The sequence below is a fragment of the Charadrius vociferus genome, unplaced genomic scaffold, assembly GCF_000708025.1.
Source record: "Charadrius vociferus isolate BGI_N301 unplaced genomic scaffold, ASM70802v2 scaffold134, whole genome shotgun sequence".
Classification (NCBI taxonomy): Eukaryota; Metazoa; Chordata; class Aves; order Charadriiformes; family Charadriidae; genus Charadrius; species Charadrius vociferus.
In genome coordinates this window covers 131,836-148,908 of record NW_009648333.1, presented here as the reverse complement: position 1 = coordinate 148,908, position 17,073 = coordinate 131,836, and the positions used below count along the sequence as shown (strand labels likewise).

Below are 17,073 nucleotides of genomic sequence, written 5' to 3'. Positions count from 1 at the left end.
GGGGCTGCTCCCCTCAGGAGAGGGCAGAGGGTTTCCCCTTGTGTGGGGTCTCTCTGGATTCACCCCGCAAAGGGCCTTATCCTGTCCCTGGGTACCCTTGCCTTTCTTTTAAAAGCACAAAGCTAAGCGTTTCTGTAGCTTCCCACTCCCCCGTTTAAGGGAAATTGATTTGCGGTGACAGAGGATGCAACCGTTGCCTCCTCTCAGGACCCTGGCACCCTGTGGCGCTGAGGTGGCCTGTCCTTACCCTCTAATGGGCAAACACACTCCAGGCCTTGCCAGCCTCGTTAGGCAACGCCTTACCGGTGACCTCTGCCATCCAAAGGTAGAATAATTTTCCAAATTAATTGACTGTGTGACAGTCAGACATGCCTCCAACTGATAAAACTGATTTAAGGGCACGCAAGATCATTGCTGAGGCGTGGCGGTACGAGTTTGATGCAGTAATGAGGTATATAGTGCTTTCTTTGCCTAATTCTGTAAGGAAATGTGGCCTACGTGGCTGTGTGCTTTGTCTGGCTGCCAGTTCTCATCCTGGCTGGCCCTAAACAATTTAGCCGATTTTAACTACATTTGACTGAACTGGGTTTTCAAAGTTACTAATTTTTCCAGCTGTGTAAAAATTCTTAGCTAGGTGGAGGGAAGCATGCCCCCGAGAAGGAAAACTCATGTTTTTCACGTTGGTTGGCAGGTCAGGCCACGCTCATGCACGTGATTCATCTAGCTTACACAAACACACAACAGCCTGAGGGCAATAGTGTCTAAAGCTTAGGATGTCCCTGGGGGATGCGTGGACAGATCATATGTGGGCCTCAGAAACTAAACTAAAATGTGCCATCACAATAGCCCCAAAATAGATATTCCCCATCTGCTTAGCGCAGAGTTGTTGGAAACCTTCTTCTGTAGAATTTGAAACTCAACATATTCCACACGCTTGTATTATATCACACTGAACTTGGGTGTGATCCTGTAGGGCAATTTCTATTCTGACCTTGGGCACCACCACCAACGATGAAAGTCTGAATGTATCAGAATGAGATAGATACGCATATTACCTGACAAAGTCCTCCAGTTATTTCCCAGTCTTCTCTCCATTCCTTCTGGACAGAAAGGATGGGTGAACACCATGCAACCATGAAAACAGGAAGATATAACGATCTGATATGGAAGATACTTCAGGGACAATGCTCTCACAAAGTAGAGCTAATTTGCTAACCAATGACAAATATAAATTGCACAGTGGTTGTACTTCACTTTTTCAATTCATACCTATGATTTTTTGTATCCTATTGCTTCTGTTGTACCATACTGTCAAAAAAATCAGTTCATTTTGCTTTGGTTTCATTGCATAAAAGTGCCACATTTAAAATATCATATTAACAAATTTATATTCACTATAGCTCCATTAAGAGTCTTTCTATAGAATGAATACTGTATTTGCTTCCACATGGCTTACTCATCTTCTGAGATAACTAGACGACAAGAAGGGCATTTCAGGTTTGTAGGACATTTCTTATTTTAACTTCAATAGCATTGCTTCATTTTGGTAGTACTCAATATTTAATGGGTTGTGGGAGAAATATTGCATCAAAAGAGAGCTTTCTGAATTAATTAAATCCTTTATACTGTATATACTCTCTATCTGAGTCAAATTGTTTGTTTTAACATATGCATTATTCAGAGTACTTTTATTCGGAACATTTCAGGAATGTTCTTTGCAGTCTCATCTGTAAGAAGAACTTACGGAGTATCATGGTGGTTGTCAGAGTGAAAGACTTCACTTTTTAAACTGGAAAGTTTAGCTGAAAAAAATGTGACTACAATATATAGAAACAGTAAGGCTCTATCCTGTCTTTTTGTTGTGTAAAGGATAGTAACATATACACTGAAGACACTCTACAAATTCACTCAACACATCTGTTGTCTTTTAAGAATACAGCAGCAATGATAATATGAACATCTCACACTCAGTTCATTGTACTTAACTTATTTGCCAGATCAAAAACTTTAGGTTGTAACGGTCAAATTAGTAGTCTATTAAAGTCTTAAAGATTCTGTGTTACATAAAATTATCCTCCCTTTAGGCCCAATGCATATGTATATAAAAAAAATAATAAAATCTCCATTTCTGACTCATTTTTATAATAAGGATCTGACTCATTTTTTAAAAATCTTCTTGGACAAACGAGAACAAAATTCCTTCACGAAGATGATTCATTTACTGTTTAGAAGGTATATGAAAGTGGCCATTAGGGGGTGATGTTCCTAAAACAAAACTACCCCAAATGAATAAAATAGCTTCTATTCATGATTTTTCTCTTATTTTCATTGTGGTACGAGTTTTATCTTCAGCATATTCACTTGAATCATCCTCATCTATGCCAGTGTAAGAACAGAACCTGGATCTCTATAACTGAACGTAACAAGAAGTAAAAAGAAAAGTCGTAGTAGAAAAAGGAAATGAATAGACATTATTTTGTGTAAAGTCTGCACTGAGTTAAAAGCTAAACCAGGAAGGAAGTTACCACCACTATGCTAGGTGGGAGTGCTTCAGTGACATGTGCTTGCTTTTGAGAAAATCAGAACTCTTCAGATTAGTACTAGGAATAATTACCATGTTTATTTTATGTTTACCTGAATTTTTCAAAATCCATGAAGGTGAGTGATCAGCTTTTAAAATAGCCTTTTATTAATTCTAAAGTCTGATTGCAATTGAAAAGTTGGCATATGCTTGCCTAAAAGCAATGGTTAGGATACTGTACTCATACGGACTTTGCAAAGTGTAGATTTTTTTCTTTAGATTTTTAACCAACAGAGTTAATTATATGTGATAATTTGAAAGGTGTTTGTCATTCATTTATGTATACTGCAAAATTTTTGGTAACTATTTCCATGCAACTCTACTTTTACTATCTTCATTATGAAGAGAGTAGTTAAAGTACATATGTTCTTTTATAGCAGGTACTCATATCCTAAACCCAACTTTTTTTAAGTTTCTAGACTTAAATGCCTATAAAACTTTGTATGATTACTATCTGGTGTGAGGTGCTGTCTGTGAAAGAAATATGCAGTGGTTACAGGACAAAAAGTAGAGTGCAATAGGTGTAACTGGGCAATCCTAAAGGTCAATACTGGATTTAGGATGAATGCAAAATATATGTAAGTTATGCATTCCTTGCTTTCTTAAAAATCCATAAATAAATTAATATTAAAATAAGTTTTATCACATCCATTCCTAAGTAAGCTTTTGACTAGACAAATGTTATAATAAAAAGCATCCATTTGACAAATGCTGTGTGTTCCCAGGCATCATAAAATAAATTATTTATGAAGAATAATTTTCTGAAAAAAAATTAATATCAAAATATGTCCAGATTAGGTTACTGATATTTACATTTCTATTTTCATTAGCTAAAATGAATAAACATGACAGTAACTAGAATATAATTTATAGATTTTTTTAGTTTATAAATGAACAAATATGGTAAGCTGTCATAAGTTTCAAGTATCATAAAATTGATGAGTCAGTTTAAGATGTTGGAAAAATTAATGTTTTACCTCCATGCAGAAGTAAGCAAAGTATTTGCTAGCACAAACTATGCAAATAAACAATGACATGACTATTACCAGAAGAAAACATTGACCTCACTGTCAAACATCAAAAAGTAACCGCATTTTTCCATAATAACTTTCCTAGATTGCTCTTACTGGAGATGCTTTGTGCTGCAATAGCGTGATCACTGCAATTCTGATATCTACATATAGGAACTTAATCACAGCGTGCCTAAAATAAGATTGTGAAGTATATGAGCAGAATACAGCACAGAGTTATACTTGGAAAATTGGAATCATTGTCATATTTTGAATGTTCTAAAAACTATATGACTATATAACAGACTGTATAACAATGTCCGAATTACATGAGAAACTCTATATGTTGAAGTACTTATTTTGAAAATTCCAAGGAACTTGGATGTCTGGTTCATCGAAAACCTTCTGTTGGAAACTGTTGTTTTGGGGTTGGGTTTTTTTTTTGATTTTGTGACAAACCTAAAATGCACAGAATTTGCTGTTGATGTTGCAAATTGCCATTACCCCATGATGCTTCACCACACAGAGTTGGTGTTGGAAATCTTAGTGGAGTGAAACATAGTCTCTGTATCATCCTCTGTGAGAGGTACCTAAATGAGCGGCAGAGACCTCCTAATTCCACAGGCTTTTCTAAGATCACATTTATGTTGTGGGTACTTCAGGTTTTTAATATAATCTCTGAAGTGGCAGGCAAGCAAAGTGTACATATAGAAGTAAGTGAAAGTTGGATGTTTTATCCCAGGTGAAGTTCCAGCATTTATTTTCATTCCGGAGAGGGGAAAAAAATGGAAATTTCTCATTAAACAGAAATTTAGGGGGAAATCAATTTGCGAGAAAACAAGCCTTCAAAATTTTGTCAAAAGAATGCAGTTCAGCATTGCCAAAAGGGAAATGTTTCCTTTGTATTTGTAAAGCAACCCACTTGTTTGGTTACGAGTCATTGAACCTTTAAACGACATTGCTTTAGAGCAGGAGGTTGTTGTTTTGGAGTCTGATGCTCTCAATCCCAGTCCTGTCCTTTGGGTCCAGCTACTTGATGGAGTGTATCTCCTTTAATCTATCAGTTGTCTATTCGCCAACTTGTACTATAGGCCTTGTATCTCTGCAATACTATGTGACGACTGTCATTTCTATGAGGAAGTGATAATAAAAAATGCAATTTTATATACTGCTGAATTGATTCAAAACAGAATACCACAGATCAAATAAAGAAAAGTCAAGCCAATCCAAAATGAAATATCTATGATTTTCTTAATGGGAAGCAAGTTTTTTACAAATTCAGATCTTCGCTGTGAATAGTTTCATTTTAATGGAATTGGATTTTCTATGGAAAAACACCCTGTAAAGAGAGGCTTAACAAAGGTATTTCCTAATTACAGAACTTCCTAACATTAAGAATGCAGGTCACAGATCTTTGAATACAAAGCAGTTTCCTAGAGATACTTTGCATGGTTTCATCTCAGTGATCCTCTTAACCCTTCAGGCCGTCTGCGTTCAGATTTCACAAACCGCTTTCCACGTTTCCAGTGATCTTTACATTTCGGAGTGTGCTTCCCAGGTCTGCAGTAAGGAGCAAGCGTCTTGTGGGTATGGCTCTCTCTTGGCCATGTAATCCACTGGGAAAGTCTAGTCTTTTTGCAGCCCTGCTTACAGCGTTCAACAATACATATCCCTCCCTAGAAAGTCCACCATCCTGTAAGTTGGAAGAAAATAAGGTTTCCTGATGCTAGATCGTAACTTGAATGGCTTTCTCAGTAGAGGTCTTTGAAGAGGGTGGTAAGCACCCTCCCTAGCAGGACAGCACTCAACCTTTTTCCACGCAGGTAACATGCCCTTTACGTACCTACAACACGGCTCATAGGCAGCTCTGGAGCCTCGTTAGCAGTGTGTGAAGTCCAAAATGGACTTCATAGTGCTGTACGTAGACTGCTGTTGCAGCACAGCCAGCGGATTTCCAAGTCTGTGTACAAGTTTCTTGGTGAAAGGGCTATGGTAGGGAATTCCCATTAGTTGACCTTGAGTCCTGGAGCGGTGATTTTAGACTGGTTGCCCAGATCCACACATGCCTTGCCATGAGAGCAGAGTAGGCATTCAATTTCTGCTCCTGGCTCATCTCCACAGAGAAGCTCTGCACAAAACCCCTCTTTCAGCTGGAAGAATTTGACCTCAAGAGCCCGCTCCACTCCAGGCTGCGTGGGTCAGGTCGTAAAGGTTTTGAGGAAAATGTTTTCACTTGCCTCAGGGAAAGATCAAGCCCTAAATTTTGTCTGACATCTTTCCTTTTTGTGTTAAAACGAATTATTTTCTTACCTGCATAGGATGTATATTTTACATTTCGGTTTATTATGTTTTATAAGGAGTTTATGACTCTCTGATGTAGTGTTAGTAAAGTGAAGATTATTGATTTTGGCGTTGGATTTTGGATTTTATTCCTGTATCCTGTCTGAAATCCTTCACTGAACTGTTTCCGAGGTCAGCCTGCTGCGATGCCAGCACAGGTGGCCTGTTGAAGGTGGCCTGAAGTCCAGCTGGGACTGGAGCAATTAAAGTCTATGTTTTCCTCTATATACATAAGGATTTATGAACATATGACTCCAGTTACTCAGAATGGGAGTTAGATGCAAAATTTCCTCTTCATAGAGATGCAAGGGTACTACTAGAATTGGAAGCTCAGCTACAAAACTATAGGTCAGTGCTGCGTCAGCTCTGGGAAGTGGTTATTTATATTCATAAGTAGATATTTCATGTTGGGGTCCCAGAAGTTTTTTAGGGTTTTTTTTTCATATTGAAAAAATAGTTAAAAGTTAGCTCGAGTAAAAATGCACGATTTGTACAATAAATCCCTTCTTTAATGTGGAAGACAGCTAAAATAACACTCATTAATAGTTAATTTTATGTGGTTTTTGCTACTTACCAGAACTGCATTAATGTGCTCTAGCTACAGTAATTTGCTACTGAAATTTGACTATGAATACGAAAACCAATGGTCATGATTAAGATTTGTGGTTGTTGACTGAAGATAAGAGAATGTAAAGGGTGCAGTCAGAGGATTCAGCAGTGTTTCTGTTTATTCTCACTGTATGGTTTCAATGTCATTGGAAAGAAAGTTTTTATTCTGATTATAGCTATTTTACAACATAATTGCACTGGTGCGGTGCAACTGCATGGTTCCAGGGCTGAGTTCCCACTCCAAACATGAGTGCTTTCATCTTCTTTTCAAGTACAATCAAATCAGAGCAGCTTTGAAACAGGAATGTGACTAGATAGCGCCACAAATTCAAGTTAGTGATACAAGGGTTTTCATACAATTCAGCAATAAAATCCAACATCGAGGCTGTGGGAAGACTCTGTGCTAGTTTTCTCTCACTTGTTGATGCATTCAGTGTGCTGCCATAACCCTCAAGAAAGAAAGTGCGTTTCATCATAAGATGGGTAAAGGATCTGTTACGTGATGCTTCCATGCATGTATTTGTCCAAGGGTCCTATATGACTGTCTTGCTAATATAGCACTCTTTTTTTTACAGCTAACACTGTAATTGTGTCATGTGTGGATACCTGTTCATCCAACACCACCACTTTTCCACTTTGTACTTTTAACAATTCTTACAAAAGATCAGTGCGACAAAGAAGAGAAAACCAGACTATTTTACTGAAGGCCATCATAAACCATTCCAACTTCCAAAATATTCCGTGTATTTGCCAGCCCTTCAGGAAGGAACAACAGTCCCAAACTAAACACACAGAGTGTGAATCCAAGCAAGGTGTGAATGTTGATCATCAAGGATCAGAGTCAGTAGCTAAAAAAAGTAAGTAGGGGAAGAGAAATACTTAATTTGGAAGTAGTTAATTACAACATAAAAGACATGTTTTTATTTGGTAGTTAAAAGAAAATTATAATATGATTATAATATTTATGGTCTTTGCAAATCTATGAATTTTTTTAGCTTGTCTTTGTATGGCTAGAAAATGCAGGTTTTATGCCAGATTCTCAGTGGCATTCATTTCTGGCTGTCAGTGAAACATGTCGGTAGCAAAATGCTGATGTCTTTTCTTTGAGGATCTTGTATAAAATCATGGGTGGGGAGGTGTCAGTATCTTCAGCAGGCTTTGTATTGGTCTGCAAGGAGGGTGCTGTGATAAAAGAGTGCCTTATCCAGCCGCCACCTGGAATATTTCTGTTGCAAATTTGACTTCTGCCAACTGGCTTTTATAAATGCTCATATCCCCATCTTTTATTCTTTTAATCTTGCTAAATTTTCTAAAATATTTCATTTATTTGTAAGGAATTGTAGTTTCTGATCAGTTTTCACGCAGAATTTGCTTTTAAATGTCGTTGCGGAACTCCACATGTTCAGTGCTGATATTATATGATGATAACTTGTGAGCAAGTATCTGAAGAACTAATTTGAAGAAATACAAGAAATAACCATTTTTGTACATATAGCCTATGTTATCCTCAACTGTGTAGTATCAGAAATGGCCCGAATGTTTCATAGAAGGCAGCACTGGCACACCAACGTGTAGAAGAGTTCAGCACCATCCACGTCGTTTCAGATGTGCCATAGACACTTGCAAAGTATCTGGAAACTTTTGAGGAAGAGGATCCTTCTCAATTTTGCTTTCCTAATATCATCAACAACAGGGGCAACAGGCCAAGTCCTGAACATAAGAAATACAGTTCTTTTCCAACAGCATAATTTTCTTATTACAAAATAGCTGTCTTAACAAGTGTGGAAAATAACAAAACAAAAAATACATGGACAAACTTTGTTCTCAGTTATACCTATACAACTCTAACACTTTTGACAGTGTCTTACCTACCTATGTTTCTTGTTGACATTGTGCAAGTCTCATAGCTTGTGTGGTTTGAAGTGAAACAAGGACCTTCTGCAACTGATAGCAGATAGACTAGATGTACACTTCAAATCTCTATCATCATATGGCTTTTACTTGTTTTTTATTTTTTTTCATAGCCTGATTTTTGTCTCTGTCATTTTTGACAACAGGCGACAAAACAACAAAAAACTGAAAAGCTCTGAAGCTGTTAGTAAAGCAAAAAACAGGCTATAATTTGTAGTGGAAATATATTTTGTACAGATAATCAATACTCTTTGGATCTGTTCAGAATAATTTTACATGGTATCCTTTTGTCCATTTTATCATAGCCTATAATGTAAATGTCTACTGTATGTTTTTGCAAGTGAGACAGAGAACTTATTTTATTGTTCTTTCTGAGAGTTGTCTTTGTCTACCGCATATTATATTACAGTTTTGTTTTAATTTTTAGTTCCAAAAGCAAAAGACTCACTTGAAGTGAAAACGGAAGATGTTATTTATTTTTATAAATATTTTAATTTCACTATGGTTTCTGAGAAAGAAGAAGTAGAGCATAATACTTGCTACCTGCTGGAAATTCACATCAACAATTCTACAGTCAGAGGAAGAAACGCAGCTGAAGAATACCTAAATCATTCTTGTCTCATGGCAATGGTGGAAGACCAAAACGACTGTATAAATATTTCACTGCAACTGAAGTCTCATGTGGAATGTAAGTTACAAAGGAGAGTCAGAATGGAAATCAAACCAGAAACAATATCAGTCTTGCAAAAAATTTCCAGTAGGTAGTTCTCTGCTTTCATCAACCATTTGAAAGCATTTAAGTATTTCGCAAGAAGAGAATACAATTTTGATCCTCCCTTAGTAAAAGACCATCTTTAGTAGGCAACTGACAGGTTTTTTTAAGCACGTTTAGCTGTGGCTTTCTTTTTCCTAGAAGCAACACAGCAAAGTAAGTGTCTGTATGTTTTTTTTTCTTGGCGGTCACACAAATAGCATGTATGACAAAACCTGGAATTACTTGGTTCCTCTCCCCTCCCTGATAATGGCATAACCCTGTTGTCTTGGAGGTAAATAAATAAAATCCTGTTAACTTCAGTGGCAGAAGGACCAGGAGATAGGTTTGACTTCTTAATGTACTGCAATATCCTGCTATACAGCCTTACTATGGTACACTTAAAAAAGAAATATTCGACTGAACTAGGCTTAGTTTTCCCAGAGGACAGCCTGTCAGCTTTTTAAATTTCTCTTTGTGCTGCAGGATTTTTTTTGGCTGATTGCCTGACCATGGTCGGGGCTTCCAGCCCATCTATATGTAACACTTGCCATCTGGGAATTGCTGAATTATTACATTAGTTTAGTTTTGTATGGCAAATGCATTTCATGCGTACCTTTGCTGGAAAAAAATACATGTTTTGGAGCTGGCTAAACCTATGTTAAATAAGTCTAAGTAAAATCCTAGAGAAGAGAGGGCAACTTAATTTTTTTTTAATAAGTAGGTCTAGCTATGAGAGGAGCATAGTTTGTAACTTGCCCTGCTAACTTGAGTCAAAACTGTGAGCTAACCACCCTTTTCTAAAGGAGATTTACCTGGGAAGTAGTTATCTCAAATTAACAATAAAAATTAACAATGCATCTTTTTTCTGTTTACTTCAAAACAAAGCTAGAGAGGTGCTTGGGGCTTTGACTGGGCAAGGCTGATATACGAGTCATTACAAGTCACTACAAGATGGTGTAGAGTACTCTGTTTGAAAGGAACCTAAATGGCTGTATAAAAGATATTTTTAGTTCAAAATTAGGAGGGATGAGCTGTGCTTACCTCAAAGAGCCATGGGGTTATTGGCAGTTACCTCATGACTTCTGAATGGAGAAGATACACAAGGGAGGTTGATGTAGGTCTAATTATACTATTCTAAGTCAAGGAAAGGAAAACAGTGGTTTGGCTGTAGTATGTAATTTGATTTTATATGAGTCATAGTAACATGGCTGTTTTTTAAAATAGTTATTTTACAATGCGAAGGTATGCATTAACATGCACCTACCAAAGAAGTTTGAAAGGTCTTTCAAGCAACCAGGGAGGAAAGTTCCCCACATCCTTTGCCTGTGGTATATAGTCCTGGCTTGTAGTTACTGAACTAATTCCCTGTGGAATGCGGGTGCATTTCTGCAGCAGCTGTTTCCGAAAGAGCAGCCTACCTCCTACACCCAGTCCCACACTGATTCTCCCCCATGGCAGCTTTGGTTAAAAGAACTCCCCAGAGGGGTCCGGTTGGTGGAATTTCCTCACTTTTTGATTAGAAAATTTCTACATGTAGAAAATTACCTTTTCCCATATATGAAGATGGACCAGGAGGCTGAGAGTGCCAGTACAGGCCAGTGTTGGACAGTGGACCAATTCCTTCTGAGCTCCATCCAAACAAAGAAGGGATACCCTTGTTCTACCTTAATTATAAGTGTTGAGCATCGAAGCATTTTCTTCCTGGCTGAGTTACATATAACAGTTTATACAAATAGGAAAAGTTTTCATTCACTTAGCTACGTAAAACTGTTTCAGACACGGGGAGATAGATACCGGTGAAAATGAAGCTAAATTCTAGATAGGGAACTTAATTTCAAACAACAAAGAGGGCTGAAAGAAAAATTTTGTTTTAAACTTTCGTCTGTGGGGATAGGCACGGTCCAAAAACCTACCAAGACCAAATGTTTTGCTTTTCTCTGCCAGTGATTTCCTGCTTCATTTTATCTCTTCTACATTTTATGGACAGATCCAATGTGTATGACGAAGATTATTTGGATCACTATGATTCCAGTAGTTTTTGTATTTACTATTTCAAGCGTCATCTACAAAATAGTCCAAGAAAATGAACAAAACTGTAAGTAACAAAAAGTTAATCTGCATGAATGTCTATGCAATGAAAATGTATTAATTTACAATAACAAAGGTGTTTATTATTAATGTGGTTCAGACACCAATATTTTAATTAGAATATGGTAAAAGCTTCTTATAGAGGGACTGAAATACTCAGATGATTGATACTATCACCTCTCACCTCTGAATGGGGTATGCAAGTCCAAGCTTGTTGATGGAGAATGAAATACGGGTTTTTTAACAGATCATTGGTGGCATATGATCCTTAGTGATATGAACTTCTCATTTCAGACTGATTGCAGTTGACAAAACAGTTTCAGTTGAACCTTGTTGAAGGTCTTAAGCAGAAATACCAATGACCAATATAAGCAGATTGAAAAACCATTTCCTTCCTGAAGATTATTCATCTAGGTCATGGTCAAGAAAAATTACAGGATAGATATGAGGAGATATGCACTCAGCTGTCCATCCTAAAAACTGGTTATCTAAATTCAGTGGTGGTGTAATCCTGTACAGGTCAACCAAGCTGTGCCTCCTTAACCCCAGAGGTGAATTAAGCCCAGATAACATTTATTCTCTTTGCTGTTAACTTCAGCAAAGAAAATATTGCTGCGATTTCTGAATCAGTACTGTTGACTATTCCACATGATTAAAACTTTGCTATGAAAGAACTTGTCCATAGTACAGAGACTGGAACAATTGTTTCTACAGAATGTCTTCATCAGCCAAGACAGGCTCTTCTTATGCAGTTCACTTGGGATACAGACTGAAATTGGGACTTACAGTATTTCTTCTAGCAATATACAGAGAAGAAAGCAAGAATAAAAGTGTAGGAGTACCCTGAACTTGAGACTTTGAGCAATCAAGATAAAATCCCCTGCACAAAAACAATGCAGAAAATCGACTGCTTGTCAGCTGCTGGTCCCTGTTTTTCATCCCAAGTCAGAGGTAGGTGGTACAGGGAGCACAGCCCCTGTCATTAGTGAGAAAAGAGTGTTACTTAACCTGTTACCTGAGGTAATAGCTCTTAGTTGCTTTTGACAGCAATTTCCTGAGACTTTCTGCCTGTGTCAGCCCTGAGTGGGCAGAATGCCTCCAGACAACCAGCATTTAGTTGCTATTACCAGGCAGATAGATGTCCATTCCCCTCGTAGTCCAGAGCTGCCAAATGGAGACCTTGGTCACAGGGGTAATAAAAAAATGATAAGCCATACCCATACCCCAATCATCCTTACTGTATCCACAGGCAGTTTTGTAATGACAGAGCAATAGGAGTCTAGCTTTAATCATAATTGAACAGAAGGAAGAAGAGTGCACCCCCCCTCCCCCAATGTTTCTGTGATTTTTTTTTGCATAATGTAAGTATTTTATGCATATATTTTTAATGAATAAGCAAAATAGTTACTTAAAATATTAATCTTAGGCCAGACTGGATGTGGCCTTGGGCAACCTGGTCTAGTGGGAGGCGTCCCTTCCTGTGGCAGGGGGGTTGGAACTCGATGATCTTCAAGGTCCTTTCCAACCTAAACCATTCTATGATTCTATGATTCTATGAAAATGACAAATCTGTGCTCTGCCCCCCCCCCCAGTGATTAGGGAAACTCCTTACAAGATTATATTGGTTAAAATACATGATCTTTTACTTATTGCTAGACCCAAATTCTGAGACCTATTTTGTCTACATAAAAATCTCACAAAGTGTAAATTAGGTCTTTATAAGTGGGCTATTAAATGCTCTAATTTAAATGACTTCCATTTGTAATTTCAAAGCTACCTATAAATATAATGAGTATGATTTTCTGTGCTTTGAGTCATAACATCCCATTTTTAATGTAGAACTGTTAGTAGTGATGATTAATGATTTACTGCTTTTTTTTCTTAAACATCAGTTTTCTATTAAATGCAGGTTTTTCAGAGTCGTCACAGACAATCAGGGAGAAAAAGATGCCCTTTTGAGGCTTCTAATTACTGACTGGCTTCTAAAATACATTTTCTGTTGATAGACAATACTGTTTTTATTAGTTAAATTTACAATATACAACATTATAAACAACATCAATATGTTACTGACAAAAAGACAAGCACATAAAAATCAGATTTAAGGGCTGTGTTCCTTAAGTGTATATATTACGATGCCACCTTTAATTGCAAGTCTACCTACTGCTTTTTTCAGTGCTGCCTAAAGAACACAGCAAAATATTAGTACGTGCCTAAAACAGCTGCTAAGAGTTTTTACAGTCATAATTCAGTTAGCAGTTTTTCTTTTAATTTCTGAGCACTACTGAAAGCTGTTAAGAAACATGGAATTATTCATTTCCTCTTGAGACCTTCCAAGACATTCTGCTAGGCAGACTTTGAGACTCTCTGAAACATTAATGAAGTTATTTCCATGAGTGCATAAAATAAAATATCCAAATAAACTTGGTGCAGGTTACTACCGATCCATGACAAAGGAGCTAAATTAGAAATGAGTCCTTTTGCCTTTTCCCTTCCACTCTTGTCTTAACGACCCCTTCCAGAGCTTCCTTTGACATTAACTGTTACAGTGCATGCTTAGGGCTTCAGTGCTTTAGATCTCCACTGGCTATTCATAAAAAAATCATGACCTAAATAATGCTAATTTAATGAACTTCTTAAAGATGAAGTTTCCTAGTGTTCTCAAAAGAAAAAGATAAAAAACAATTCTGTTATGTTGAATTGAAACAAGTCTGTCATCAGAAGCTGTCTGAGCCCCAAACTGCTGTCATTGTGGAACAGGGCTAACTATAACAGCTCCAATAACCCCACCAAGAGCACAGTCTTAAGAAAGCAGCACAAAGATGGAAAGACTGAGGAGTTTATGAACTGGGTGCTGAGAAACAGTCAGAGGTGGTCAACCCAGCTCTATCTTTCTCTCTCTGGGTGGTGTAGAGCTTGTTCTCAAACTGTGCTTCCAAAGATGAACAACCCACACTTGCAAAGAGTCTGTCAACTTCCTAGGATGCCAGAACACTCCATCCTTGCTATTCTACTGTCAGCAGTGTGAGTCTGAACCTCTACTGGAACATGTACAATGTCTTTTGTTTAAAACAGATCGTAAACGCAGAGTAGCAGCAATTTCTACTATTCTAAGAAGAAAGAGTTCTAGACATGCAAGAAGAACCATATCTGCTACTAAAATTCATCCTTTTCCTGGTAAGTAATATATAAGTAAAATAAAAACCTAATAAATCTTGAGGCATGGGGAAGTCAAGAAAGACCTTTTAAGTCTTTCCTGTCAGAGGATGCTTCAGATTTATTTCAGAGTTACCTTGATCCTACACCGATTTGCTCTGGCTTATGTTATAGAAACATTTTTATATCATAAATAAATAATTCTCATGATGAAACTATAAGAAGACTTGTGTATATCATGTGGGAATGCTTCTCCCAGTCTTCCAAATGTGTTGTAGTAATGAGTTTGGGTTTTTTACTTCCTTTTAATTTTTGATGGTGTTGTGTGCCACATTTGAGGTTTGGCAGCCAGGTGCTTTGTGTATGTATGAAAAGTATACAGACATGTATACATGTATATATGCTTTATGCGTTTATCACTCTTGACAAGATCTGCTAACAATGGATAGAATGGATGGCTCTAGCAGGACTCAGAGAATTATTCTTCTGGAGAAGAGAAGGTTCCAGGGAGACCTTATTGTGGCCTTCCAGTACCTAAAGGGGGCCTACAGGAGAGCTGGGGAAGGACTTTTTACTAGGACATGTAGTGATAGGACGAGGGGGAATAGCTTTAAACTGGAAGAGGGCAGGTTTAAGATTAAACATTAGGAAGAAATTTTTTACTTTGAGGGTGGTGAGGCACTGGAACATGATGCCTGGAGAAGTTTTTGAGGCCCCATCCCTGGAGGTGTTCAAGGCCAGGCTGGACGTGGCCTTGGGCAACCTGGTCTAGTGGGAGGTGTCCCTGCCTATAGCAGGGGGGTGGAACTCGATGATCTTCAAGGTCCCTTCCAACCTAAACCATTCTATGATTCTATCATTATTCTGCTGGCACTTTGTAGTCTATTTCTAGGGAAAAATTCCCACAAAGTACAATTTTTTAATCTCAGGAATTAAAATGTGGTCTTCTGAGAGTGGAGTATGTTTGGCACAGATGAATTAAATGGCATGGGTAAGCTCAAAGTTTTGGTTCCAGAGATTATGATTTGGTAACAAATCTCTGTGTGAGGGGAAATGAGCAGCTGTAGCTCTGAGTGTTACTGATACTGCTGGAAGAGTCATATGCTTTAATAAAATCCATGGATTCTGGTTTCACGAAGGGAGCTCTATCTTTAAAGAAGAGTAACATGGACATACAGTATGATAGCTCTGAATGGCAAAACAACCTTCCCCCAAAACAAGAACAACTACAAAGCCAGCAAATGAAAAAAATGGTTTTAAATTTGGCTAGGCTTGGGTACCTCACTGTTTGTTTTGTTCGTTCTTCAGGAGTAAGAGGAGACTCAATAATTTCTCTCTACAACTCAGTAACTCATGGCATTTCAATTTTACCTAGGAAAGAGGGAATAGCTCCCTGTCTGTCTGAACTCTCCCGGGAGTACAATTTATGCTTCTTGCTTTTAAAGCACTAGCTACCTCTAAGATGTATTTATGAGCTCATTATTTTCATCCCGCAGGAGAGGAATTATCTTTCTGACATCTTTTGTCTTGAGTAGCTTCACTAATACCATACCTGTTTTATCAGTGTGTTCACAATGGCATTTTTAGTCTTGTATATCCAACGGCATTTTTGATGATGTAATTTTATGGAAATTCAAATCTAGTTTTACTAGATTTTACTGAAGAGAATAAGAATCCTGTATTGGTTTGTCATTCTTACTTACATGTTCCTCCTACTTCAGTCTACCCATTTAACCCAGAAAGATGCTTAGTTTTATGAACTGCTATAATGGATTTTATTTTAATATGAAATTCCTTGATTTCACACACCATAATTCCAGTCAATCCAGTCAATTTCCTGATTTATACCAATATAATTTAAAGTGAAATCAAGACCATATGAAAATAACTTATTTTTTCCACAATTGCTAAGTTTAAGATTTGCTACTGTGATGATGGATTATAAATAGCTGTAGATGACTTCTTTAACAGCTCTTGATAATATTTTCACTATCATTACTGCATAGCTTGGAATCTTGAAACAAAACACTGAGATCCATTGAAGACAATACAACCACCCTAGAAACACTGTATTGAGAATGAGTAGCTATATATCTGAGAGGATGTGACATTATCTCATATAGATTAAAAGATGTATAGGTACTATTCAAAGTTCAGAAAGGACAAGGAAAGAAAAAGAAGGAAACCTGTACTTTGAGAATGAGAACGACTTCCTAGGTAGGCTCTGGAAATTACTATCTTAATATCACTGTGGTCCTACAAAAAGATAATTTACAGCACAGATGTCATGAAACTGTCAGTAGTTCTGCGTCCACAAATCATTACCATTAAGTCTGGTGGCCAGAGAAAAGAAGGGAAAATGTACAGTATGTTCTCTAGAGGAGGATTAGAATTACAGCCTTCCAAATTCATGGTATTACAAAGGATTAAGCACATATAGTGAGGACAGGGGAGCTTTAAAGTATTCTGGTCATAAATGTTGACTAAATGTTGTCTGTGCTGTTAAGTTAAAAAAGTATGCACTAGAGTGTGGGCTGTACAGAGCACATTTTCTAGATTTTGGATCTGTTCCTGCCATTGCATTTATGTGAAACAGTCCCTTGAATGGTATGAATCGACAAAAC

The 17,073-nt window shown here is 37.4% G+C and overlaps 1 protein-coding gene across 1 annotated transcript in view; it reads left to right on the top strand.

Annotated features, from left to right (window-relative positions):
• Positions 1-2,455: 2,455 nt before the first annotated feature.
• TMEM156 (transmembrane protein 156) overlaps positions 2,456-17,073 on the top strand; it is a 23,497-nt gene continuing 8,879 nt past the window's right edge. Inside the window, 5 exon segments of the mRNA XM_009884996.1 lie at positions 2,456-2,658; positions 7,116-7,397; positions 8,879-9,139; positions 11,193-11,300; positions 14,369-14,470. Of these exon segments, the coding sequence (XP_009883298.1) occupies positions 2,559-2,658; positions 7,116-7,397; positions 8,879-9,139; positions 11,193-11,300; positions 14,369-14,470 (853 nt within the window). The 5' untranslated portion in view covers positions 2,456-2,558.